Source organism: Ziziphus jujuba, chromosome 10 (genome assembly GCF_031755915.1).
Source record: "Ziziphus jujuba cultivar Dongzao chromosome 10, ASM3175591v1".
In the NCBI taxonomy this organism is placed as follows: domain Eukaryota; kingdom Viridiplantae; phylum Streptophyta; class Magnoliopsida; order Rosales; family Rhamnaceae; genus Ziziphus; species Ziziphus jujuba.
In genome coordinates this window covers 14,985,509-14,998,105 of record NC_083388.1, presented here as the reverse complement: position 1 = coordinate 14,998,105, position 12,597 = coordinate 14,985,509, and the positions used below count along the sequence as shown (strand labels likewise).

Here is a 12,597-nt window from a genome sequence, read left to right as displayed (position 1 = left end):
TTTTTGGTTTAGTGCATATTAATCCAATTATTACCAAATTTTATAATATCAATTAACAAATTTTTTTTTTTTTAAAGGATGCTCCAATTACTTAATTAACTTATAAAATATCAAATTCACTTTGTAACGGTCATCGTAGTACTTTGTAATTAGATCAGGGTTTAAAAATAATATTAAATATTAAATTTATAATGTGTTCAATATCTGCTAAATTTAAAATAGAGAATTATTATAAAGTAGATTTTAAAATTAAGATTTAAATTGGAATATTCCAAAATTAAAAGGATATTAAATTACAATTAATTTTATTTTTTATTTTTTTGTTTTTTAAATACCGTCGACACAAGTGGTAAATATTATTCTTCGTACACAGCAGAGCTTAGAGCCAATCACAAAGCGCGTGCCGTCAAATTCTACAAATCCACAACTAACAAAAACATCCCGAACATGTCTAAGTCTAGGTTGACAACTCTTTCGGAAACTCTATGTGTCTTGAAAACCCAAACCCCTTTACGCTTTCACAACTTTGTCGGATCAAAAAACAAGTACAAAATTCCCAACCAACCACCGCGAACCCAGATTCTCACCGCCAGAAATCTACCGCTTTTTAGATTTTGGGTTCGGCGAATTTCTCTTCTATCACTGAGCTCAGATCTTGGTGCTCACCACCTTGTACAACTCCTTTCGGGTCTCGGTCCCGATCAATTCGTTGATTCGGTTTTGCTTTCGTCAAGTTCGGGTCCGTTTGGTTTCCCAGAAAAAAGAGGTAGAGGAAAATTTTTTTCGGATTTTTTTTTTTTTTTGTGTGTTTTTGATGCTTGTTTCCCGTCATTTCTTTGTTGAATTGCTGCAAAAATTGGTGTGGTTCTTCGTCTCAGGAAGAGAAAAAAGGGTGGAGTAGAAGATTTGGGGAAGAGTTGGATAGAAAAACAGGGTAATGAATTGAAGTGGGAAGTTTTGTAGGTGTTTTGGGAGAGAAAAAAAAAAAAATTAGGAAATGAATGTGAGCCATGCGTCGGTTCACCCAGTGGAAGATGCGCCGACAACAGAAGGAGGGAATGCACCGCGGGCGAGGATGAAGGATATGCAAGGCATGCCCGGCACACTTGGTGGACTCGTCCTTCGTATTAGCCAGTTTTTGTTTGCAGCTGCTGCTTTGATTGTCATGGCTACAACTAGCGATTTCCCTTCTGTCACTGCCTTTTGGTAACACTACCTTAGCACCCCCTTATTTATTTTATTTTATTTTTTAATTCTTTCATTATTTGTTTGATTGTTTTACTCTTGGCTGCAAACATTTTGATGCTCAATGTGGGGTTTGTCTGATAGTAGTGAAGAAGATGAACAACAATGAAATTAGTTAGTTAGATTCTTACATTGTAAAATTGAAACTGAAAGCAGCTAAGATCATCTAAATGCATAATTGATCGTAATGTACAAAATATGTAGGACTGCTTTAATTCGGTAGAATCAGTTTGTAATTAGTAAGGCACGAAACTCCCTTGTCACTGCGTTTGTGTGACACTTACTTTGGCAATTTTTTTTTTTTTTTCCCCAATTGTTTGTTTAATTGTTTTACTCTTGGCTGCAAGCATTTTAATAACTCAAGTAGTCGGTGAAGGAACGTGCTTAGTTTGAGGTTTGTTTAACACTGTAAAGAAGACGAACAACAATACAATGTAGTTAGACTCTTATATTGTAACCTTGATAATGTGAAAACTATGTAGGATTGCTGTGATTGGGTAAAATAAGTTCCTCTGTGTGTGATTAGTTGGGTGCTTCTTGTATAACAAGTTTGTTGCTTAAGACAGAAAAGGGACAGGATACTTGTGTAGCACTTATTTGGATGCTTAACGAACCTGCCTTCATGGCTTCGTATATGTTAATGAGGAAAGAAAAGGGAAGAGAGTTTATTTTCTTTTTGCTAAAAAGAGTGCTGGGTTATAAAGTTGCTTTACCTTTTGTTAAGAAACTAAATAGTTATTAGCTTATCAATTATTTGATACTTCTTTTTCCTTCCAAAAGTGATTATTTGCTTAAAATGTATATATTGTAATCCTAGAAGACAAGTGCACTAGCATATCTTAACTTTTGAGAGACAACAAACATCACTTAAATTGTTCACATCAACAAATAAATGGTATTAGTTGTTTTGTCAACTGCTTGTTCTCATGTATTTGATATATATGTATATGGAAATTTAATTGTGTAGATGTTATGGTTGTGACATGTTATTCCCCTATTTCTTAGTTCTTGTAGGATGGTATTACTTCTGCTTTCTCTCCTTATATTCCCATCAACTCTTGAAGATCATCAAATAAATTATTCATGGGACATGAAATTTGGAGGCATAGGAATGTCCATGTTGTTGCATTTTATGTGAGGAGTGTGGGTGCTAACTTGTTCCTCTAACTCTGCCATTTGGAAAGATCTTGTGAAAGTCACAACTGGAAGGAAAAGGAGAAGTTTAATTTATTTTAGTTGTTACAATAGATACTCGTGTAATCCATTTGTTTGTCTCCTGTAATTGTTGTCAGGATGAGTGACCTACCAATAGTGAGTATGCATTGTTTATGTCCATACTCATTTTGACCTTGGGCATGGTAAAGGATATATATACATTAGACATTTTCATCTTTCCAAAGGTTTTACATAGGAAGATTTGACATATGGACTCCTGTACTTGATGCTTGTACCCTAGTGAATGTCAAGTATGAGGATTTTGATTTGAGCACACAAGTCTTATCTTTGTATGTTATACTCCTGTTGAAAATCTATCTGTAAGTTTCTTACAGTGTATATTCTCTTTTACTGGACCAATTTTTTAGTTTGGGTAAGTTTGTCATGTCAATCTATAGATATGCTTCTTATGCAAGTTTTTTTGTTATTTTCTATATCAGCTACCTAGTAGCAGCTGCTGGTTTGCAGTGTTTCTGGAGCATTTCATTAGCTATTGTTGACATTTACGCCCTTTTAGTGGGGCGCTCTTTGCAGAATCATCAAGTTGTCAGCCTATTCACCATTGGTGATGGGGTAAGGTTATTTTATCTGATAATTTTAGCAAACATTGTATTAGTTTTAATACATGTCAATACCACCCTTGATTACCTGATTTCCTATCCAATTGATATTGGGTAAACTAACACTGTTGGTACTTGGTAGTGTCAACAGTTTTTCAAAATTGATTACCTGCAACATAGATGGTGTTACTGACATTTTTATGGATGTCTCTTCAAAGAATTTCATATGGTTTGAGCAATTTGGATTGCTTTTTTAACTTTTACTTTTACTTGATCCGTTGATAGTAGGGTGGTTGGTTGTAGTTTAAGTATTCATTATTAATTTTTTTTAAATTCTTATTTTAAAAATTGTTTAATAGCTAAAGCTAAGCTTCTTTACTTGTAATGTAAGTTTTCTTTGCAGAAATTTGTAGTCAGTATTTAAATCTATTTCTACCATAATGCAAGATAAAGCAGAGTTCAAACTGAAATAGAACTGGTATAAATTTTTAGCTAATTGCTGATCATATAAAATGGAGCCCTATAACTAAGTCTCTGCTGTTCTTATTTAACTAAGATAAAAAATGGTAATTTGACCTTCCTATATGCCTTTTTTTTTTGGTAGATACCTTCCTATACGCTTTAATTATATAGCAGCTTCTTTTGTAATCTAGATTGCAGTATCTCCTGCAGTTGTCATGTTGGTTAACATGGTCCTGTATTGATCTTATGTATTTTTATCAGATTTTGAGATGGTTATGTTATTAACTATGAGAAGTGATGGATTTAAAAAAATTGGAAGTGTTGAGCGTTGAGCGTTCTATCATGAAAGTTTACAATCAAGTTCAATAATATAAAAATTTCTCCGTGGTGTCAATCTCTCATGCAGTTGAATGTATGATAGGGGTAGATGATTTTGAAATTCCAAAAAATCCTCAGTCACACCTTTAAAGATATTTCTTTTGTCATGCAACTTATGTTTCCTTTTCTTCTTGTGATTTCATTTGTTTGATTCTGAGTAAGTTTGTTCATGTCATGTTTTATGAATTACAATTTGCCTTCTTTTTTTTCTCTGTAGATGACATCCACTCTTACATTTGCTGCAGCCTGTGCTTCCGCTGGCATCACTGTTTTAATTGACAATGATCTTGGTAGCTGTGGCCACAACCATTGTGCACAATTTGAAACTGCTACAGCCATGGCTTTCATTACTTGGTTCACTTCATTACCATCGTTCCTACTCAATTTCTGGTCTCTGGCATCTAGATGAATGTGCAAGAACAAAAAACTTGAAGCTAATATGACGTTTCTTGTTTGTCGTGTTTTGTAATGAATGCCCTTCGCAATGTTGGTCGTATTTTTGTGAATATATATATATATATATTTGTCTGCAATATAAAGATTTCAGGTGGTCAATATGGCTGGTGCGTGAAATATCGTCTCCATTTGGAGATCGGATTGTTCGAGAATTTTGGTTTACGTGCAACATAGTAAATGCGGTTTCTGAAAGTATTCCTTTTCAAGGTTACTTGATCCAATTTTAGTGTTATCAATGTCAATAGAACTGCTCTTTCGGCTTATTGGTTTCTCACTTTAAAACGAAAAGGGTAGGCAATTTTTCGCTGGGGGCCAGCTAAAGATAAGTCTCGTATAAGCCAATAAAAGGAGGCCCAAATTGAAAATATGAGAATGTCACACTTAATATAATATCTTTTTATTTATTTATTATTTATTATCATTCTTACCCATTTGGCTTAGGTTCAAATTTCAACTTATATCACCCAAAAACCTATATAAACGGTGATGTTTTTTTAAAAGAAAAATTCAGATTTAGTTAAATTTAAGTTTTCGTTATGAAATATTTAGATGCCGCTGTTACCATATATTATAAAAAGAGCATCAAACAATGCTCTTTATTTTGAGGAGCATAGTTTGTATGATAAAGAGTAATTTAAAAAATTATTAAAAATAAAGGGTAGAGCTTATAAAATCACCTAAACAACATTTTTTAAATTTGTTTTTAGTTTGCATAGAAAATGTAAATAAGAGCGGTGCATAGTAAATATAAGAATATTATCTTTTTTAATTGTTCTAATTAATATAAAGCGATAATGAGTTTGGTGTTGCACTTTTAAAGAGTTCAATTTATTTTCTATTTTAATATATAAAATTAAATCAATTTTCTATTTAATATATAATATATAAATAGCTTAATAGAGATTTAAAAATGAAAATTGGCTCTGAAATTTAGAATGAATAAATTGAATAAAAAGTTCATTGGAGATACTCTAACTTCAATGTTAATTCTCATGAACTTAAAAATTTATAAATTTAATGGATTACCATCCATGGTTATTAGTATTATTTTTTTGGTAAATTTACCACCCATTGTTATTGCCTAATAGGTGATTGACTTTGATCATTTACAACAATCCTTCTCTCCCTGCCCCCTCCTCCTCGTCTTTCTGGTATCTTGAATTCACGACCTTATAGGTGTATGTGTGAGGGCATGCCAATTGAACCAATCACATTTTATGACTTTAATTTTTATTCTTGTAGCTTATGGTTATGTACAAGCTATATAACAAACATTTTTTTTTTTTTTTTGGGTGAAACCATATGAAAAACATTTATATACATATATGTATATTTGATTAATTCAGTTTTAGCGATTTAGTCCTGTTATTAAATATAGAAAAACTATTCAAGATGCATTGTATACCAAGTTCTAATTTAAGGTGGTATAAATAGCCACTAAGTATTATGTGTTAAGAAATAAAATGCCAAATTAGCAAGCTAAATTTTTTTCCACTTCCATCTAAAGAAAACGTCGCTTCCCACTTTGAAATGGGAGATTGTTTGGCATTACCAAGAAGGCGAAGATCCAGTAATCTAACTGAGGTCAAGGCCCCTTTGCACCATGGTGATGCTGTCGGACATGGCTGACAGAATTGAAAGCAGAAAGCCAAGGTGGTAGGTTGTGATTTTGAAAGGTTTGTTCATGATATAGAAATAGTAGCTTTTCAAATAGCTATATTTGATAACTTTTTTTTGGGCAAAGCATGGTTGCCATCAAATTTTAACTCGGGTAAAGATGGAGGTAGAGTCTTTTTAAACAAACCTACACCTCCATTTCTAAATGGGTTAATTTCATTTACTTTTTTTAATGTTTGCTTTAAATATAATTTATTCATTTTAATTTTAAAAATATCATCATTCTACTTTTAGGTTTAAAAAAGTTATCATTTTTTCTTTTATTGTTTCATTTTCACCTACTGAAATAATATTATCTATACCTCTTTAGGAACGCTAGTTGTAATTTTAAAATTCAAGTAGTTAAATTGTAATTAATACACACTTTAGGGGGTTTAGAAGTAATATTCCCTTTCTAAGTTCTTTTAGAAATATGTACCAATGAATAAAAAAATGTTAAGCAAAATGAAATAACAAAAAATAAAAAAAGCTGTCGTGTTGTGATGAAAGTGCATTTTATGACTAGTTTGATATTGCGATGGCTTTTAAAAAAAATTAGTAATAGTCTGTGTTGAGAAAAAAAATAAAAAATAGTTTAGTGTTGGTAAATTATATAGGCAAAAATGTTGAAACTTGCAAACGTTATGAATAAATGTTTGGTAGCTTTAGAGTTGAATTGCTAAGAGATTTTATAATTACCAAAATGGATATGATATATATATATATATATTTATATTTTCTTTTTAGAAAAATAATTTGTATGTAGTTATGTTGTAATTTTTTTATGCTAAAATTGAATTCAAATTTATGTTAATAATATATATAAAATGATTAATAATTATATTAAATTTATAATTGAATTTGTTCTTTTAATTAAAAATTATACGTAGTTATGGTGTTTTTTTTTTTTTAATTTTTAATGCTTATGTTTTTTATTGCTTTTTTTTCTCTTTAAAATAGCAAAATATTTACATATAAAAATAACAAAATACTTATCTATGAAATTAAAGCTGTTGATGCATATCAAGGTTGTTTTATACAAAAGTTTTAATTTGAGTATCTGAGTGTTTTATAGCATAAATAAATATAGATGAGGTTTTCCTTGTCTTTGTTTGTATCAACAAACAATTCAAAATACCTTAAGTTTTTTAGAACAGGTTCGAATCAAATAGTAATGATTTGAGGCACTTCTTTTTATACTATTATGGAAACCAAAGGACTCAATTGTATGGATATGTAAAATACAGGATTTCCAATTCTAGCAAGAAAAGGATGGGAACAGATACTCAATTTAAAGTGAGTAAATAGAATTCCGTACTCAATCCAATATACACATATAGAATTCTATAGAAATCCATATTCGATGAAAGTCGTATGTATGGCTTAGAAGGAGATCTTACATATCTTTCGAGATCTACCCTACAATATGGGATCAAAAAGCCAAATAAATTATTTTAGCCCTTATAAAAAGAAAACTAATTCTTGAACCCTTTCACACTTATGTCCCGTCGAGGTATTGCAGAAGAAAAAACTGCAAAATCCAGTCCAATTTATTGTAACCGATTAGTTAAAATATTGGTTAACCGTATTTTAAAACACGAAAAAAAAAATCAATGGCTTATCAAATTATCTGTCTAGCCATAAAAAAGATTCAACAAAAGATATAAACAAATCCACTTTCTATTTTACGTCAAGCAATACATGGAAGAACTCCCGATATAGCAATAAAAGAAAGACATGTAGGCATATCGACCCATCAAGTGCCCATTAAAATAGGATCCACACAAGAAAAAGCACTTGCCACTCGTTGGTTATTAGGGGCATCCCGAAAACGTCTGTGTCGAAATATAGTTTTCAAATTAAATTCCAAATTAGTGGATGGCAGAGGCAAATAGAGCTTTTGCACATTTTCGTTAATCCATACATAGGATCTGTGATGTGTAAAATCAACTCGCAAGTGCACGAATCGTTTTCAAATAATAAAGTGGAAAAATAGGGTTGTCGTACCCAAGGGATTAAGTATTAAGTACCAAAGATAATTAGGTTTTGATAATATTTGAACTAAAATTTAAGATGGCGATTGAAAACTAAATAAACTAAATTAAACAAAAGCAATCAATTAAAATTAGATCAATTTCAAGTAAGAGAGAGAATTGAATAATTATGAATACTAGGGCATTTGATTTCACCACTAACTATTCCAATTTAATTACTTAAATATGTGAATTTAATTAACTAGTAATTTGTTAACCATACTTAATCACAAAATTAATCAAAAGTAGTTTCCACTCACAATTAATAATATTCACATAACCTAATTTATTCCTTCCGACCTATAAATTAAATCATGCAAATTCATCAAGCATAGATTAAGTAAATAATATGGCATGAGACATAACTATTTTCCAATCAATTATGCATTCATGTAAATCATTGGAGATCCATAATATTATCCTTTTCCAAGCTCAAATATTATTAAAATCATTCATCCCTTCTGGCCTATGAAAGCATTAAGTATACCAATGATTTATTAACAAAACATATTACTAATTAAATAGAACTCAACATATATTAAAATAATTAAACCTTCATAGTTAGGGCTACATCATAGCCCTAGCTATGAAAATTTAGTTCATGGTAAAAATAATTTCAACATCCATAATTATTAAAAATAATAAGATTCACAATTAAAGAGAAAGGAAAAGAGAATAAAAACTATTAAAGAAATTCTCCTCCAAGAGCTCTCAAAGTCGTAGCCTTCTTCTCCAAGCAAGCCCACGTCTCTCTGCCTCCTCCAAGCTCTCCAATTGATCTTCTAAAACTCTAAAACTTTAAAACCCTAGAACCCTTAAGAGAATCTTAGAAATTCCCAAAATTTGATTTGTTTCTATTTAAGCCTCCTAAAAGCTCTTAAATAACTCTCTAAACTTGTATATGTTCCTTCAATGTGGTGGGGGCTATATATATAGGGCCTTGAGAATCTTTTTCCCTCTTTATATTCAATGTGGGAGTCTTGGAAGATATTTTTTTAGGCCATGAAAAGGGTTGGACGAATTTCATGTGTAAAAAGGAAACTGTATATTACTTGCTCTCTACTACTTTCCTTTTATCTAATTCCTCCTAAAAAAATAGTTAATTAGTCTAATTTACCCTTAATGAAGCATGTGACATGACATGTGCCTCATTAATGATAAATTAACCAATTATTGCCACTTGTTTTTATCTTGTCCCTCAAATTGCCTTGATTCCCTCTTTTGATCAATGGTGGAGATTTAACTAGAATATTCCTTTTTATAAATTCCAAACTTTAAATGATGATAACTCTTTGCTCGCACCTCGAAATCCGAAAATAACGAGACATTTGAAATCTTCAGATTGTGATGATTCATATGACATCCACTTCCATCATGAAATTCCCGATAGAATCTTTATGGAATCTTCAAGGTATCTTTTTAGAATCTTTTTAATGCTTAATCCGTTCGAGCTCAAATCTTGCTTCCCACCATAATTCGACCCAAGGAATCCATTTTTATGGTTGTTTTCTTAAAATTCTTCCTCTTTCACCTAGATTAAGAAAAATACATAATTAAGTATCTTTCCATAACAAATTAACACAAACTAACAAATATTAAGCTATAAATATGGCATAAAATCATCAATATTTTAGACCTAACAATCTATATAGACCCAAGGATCCATACATCTCAGACAGAAAAGAATCATTAGAAAAATAAAGAATCAGAATGAATCGATATATTTCTAGAAACAAATGGAAAGGAAACAAAAGATGAAACATAAACCATGGATCAATTAAGCCCTCTCGGTGATTTGTTTAAGAATAAGAAAAAAGAATCTCATGTAAATTCCATGGAATAAGTTTGATCCTATTAATGAGGATTCCATTCCATTCCAAAAAGAGAAAGTTCGAAACAATTGGGATTTTTTGGAGATTGGATGTAGTTACTAATTCATGATCTGGAATGTACAGAATGAAAACTTCATTCTTGATTCTACGAGAATTTTTATGAAAGCTTTTCATTTGCTTCTCTTCAATGGAAGTTTTTTTATTCCAAAATGTATCCTAATTTTTTACTTAATTTTTCTTCTGATGATTGATTCAACCTCTAATAAAAAAGATATACCTTTGTTATATTCCATCTCTTCAATAAGTTTAATAATGGGCATAATGGCCCTATTATTCTGATGGGGAGAAGAACCTATGATTAACTTTTCATGAAATTTTTAAAAGAACAATTTCAACAAAATCTTTCAATTTCTTATTTTACTATGTTCAACTTTATGTATTCCTCTATCCGTAGAGCACATTGAGTGTACATAAATGGCTATAACAGAGTTTCTATTATTCATATTTACACTACTCTAGAAGGAATGTTTTTATGCCGTGTTAACGATTTAATAACTATCTTTGTAGCTCCAGAATGTTTCAGTTTGTGCTCCTACCTATTATCTAGATATACCAAGAAAGATGTATTGTCTAACGAAGCTACCACGAAATATTTACTCATGGATGGGGCAATCTCTTCTATTGCGGTTCATGGTTTCTCTTGGCTATATGGTTCATTCGGGAGAAAGATTGAGTTTCAAGAAATAATGCATGGTTTTATCAATACATAAATGTATAACTCCCCCAGAAATTCAATTTCACTTATATTCATCACTGTAGGAATTAGGTTTAAGCTTTCCCCAACCCTTTCACATCAATGAACTCTTGACAAATACGAAGGAGCGTGGTTCGCTCTATAAATTTCTACCTTTCTATCTATCTTTGAGATGTTTGGATTTTTCAAAACTCCATGGACTTGCAGACAAGAAATGCTATCCCATTCAGACCAATTACTTATTCAAATAACAATTAAGATAAAGTAGGGTCAGGAACAATGAATCTCTTTAAACAATATCAATATAAAGGGAGTATTCATTGAGTTGTGGTATAAATCAACCAAACAAGAATTTGAGGAAAAAGATCTAAAAGATCTCTTTCCTTATTTTTTTTTTTAACAATTCCTTAACTTAATTTTGTAATATTTTTACTATTACTCTAGATCATATATACTTTATTTTTATTTTGATCTTATTTGTATATTTTTCTTCCCTAAGTCTAGGTGGATTAATTTGACACACGTAGACATGCTGTCAGGCTAAGGTAAAATATATATATATATATATTATATCGAAAACTAATCAATGATGACCTTCTATGGATTTGCCTATGTAAGCTATAGCTAAGGTTAGAAAAGTAAAAGCTTGAATGCCACTCATAAATAATCCAAGGAACATGACAGGTATAGGAACCACTAAAGGTAATAAAGAAATCCAAAAAATAAATAAATAAATTCTAATTCATCGACTAATATATTTTCGAAAAGTTGAAAACTAAGTGGTAAGAGTTTTTGTGAAATCTTCTAAGATGTTAATGGGCAAAAGGATTGTGGTTGGTTGGATGTATTTAATGAAAAAATCTAATCCCTTTTTTATAAGGCCCATATAGAAATATGCTACCGACGTGAGTAAAGCTAAAGCAACAATGGTATTTAATATCATTTAAAGGTGCAGCTAACTCTCCACTAGGTAATTGTATGATTTTCCTGGGTAAAAGAGTCCTAATCAATTTGAAACAAAAATAAATAAAAATATAGTTCCAATAGAACCCAATAAAAGACAAAAAAAAAAAAAAAATCTAAATTGTCCCACCACCCATCATTTTACAATGAATTGTTTTACCTGTGTTTTATTTTCAACATTTGCATCCCTTTAAACCCTCCAGTTAAAATCTATCATCATTGTTTTCTAACATGGTCTTTACTTCTAATATATGTCTACTCATCATAATAATTGATGGAAACCTTGTATCAACCACTCCTAACAAAATTAACTTATACTTGTTGTATATAGATAATAATAATGCCATGATTAACAACAAAATAATGAATTATTTGCACATCAGACAGTTAATTAGCAATCCGTTTGCAATGAATACATTGAGATTTTTTTTTTTTATGGATTACATATAATTGTTAAAACCAAATTCAAGCTATGTATTACATAGGAAGTCAAAAATATGTAAAGGTACCTGGTTTTAATGTGTAATCCTACTGCTTTGTAATTGCTTGCATTGTCAATAGTCATTTGAACAACATTAGTATCTCTATTCTCCTTGTTCACTTGTAGAAACAAAGAAGCCACATAATCACCATTTTTTATATTGCTACTAGTATCAATCGATTTAATAAACATTGCTCCATTAAAAGATGCATCCATCATGTTGATAAGAGGCTCTCTTTACCCATCCGACCATCCATCTGAAACGATTGACACTTCCTTCTTCCTCCATGAATCTCTTATTATTTAAAGTCTCCTACCAATATATTCTTTGTTTTATGCAAGCAAAGTTGTTCTTAATTTGTTAAAATAAGGAGTATAACTTGCCAAATTGTTTTTTGTTAGTGTCCTTAAGTATTGCCTAAAACAATGAGACTTTGTAAAATTGAAAGGAATTGCACTAGCATAGAATATCATAGTAGCTTCCTTGCCAACAATATCTCATTGTATGGTATTAAAAGATTTCTCTAAAGATCCAGTCATTGTTCTTTTTCTCTTCTTATGT

The 12,597-nt window shown here is 30.7% G+C and overlaps 1 protein-coding gene across 1 annotated transcript; it reads left to right on the top strand.

Annotated features, from left to right (window-relative positions):
- The first annotated feature begins 460 nt into the window (after positions 1 to 460).
- On the top strand, positions 461 to 4,415 carry LOC107411358 (CASP-like protein 5A2). Its single transcript, XM_016018931.4, has 4 exons — positions 461 to 766; positions 879 to 1,206; positions 2,901 to 3,033; positions 4,078 to 4,415. Exons 2-4 carry the CDS (start codon positions 998 to 1,000, stop codon positions 4,267 to 4,269), a joined length of 534 nt encoding a protein of 177 aa, XP_015874417.1. The 5' UTR covers positions 461 to 766; positions 879 to 997; the 3' UTR covers positions 4,270 to 4,415.
- The last annotated feature ends 8,182 nt before the right edge of the window (positions 4,416 to 12,597 follow it).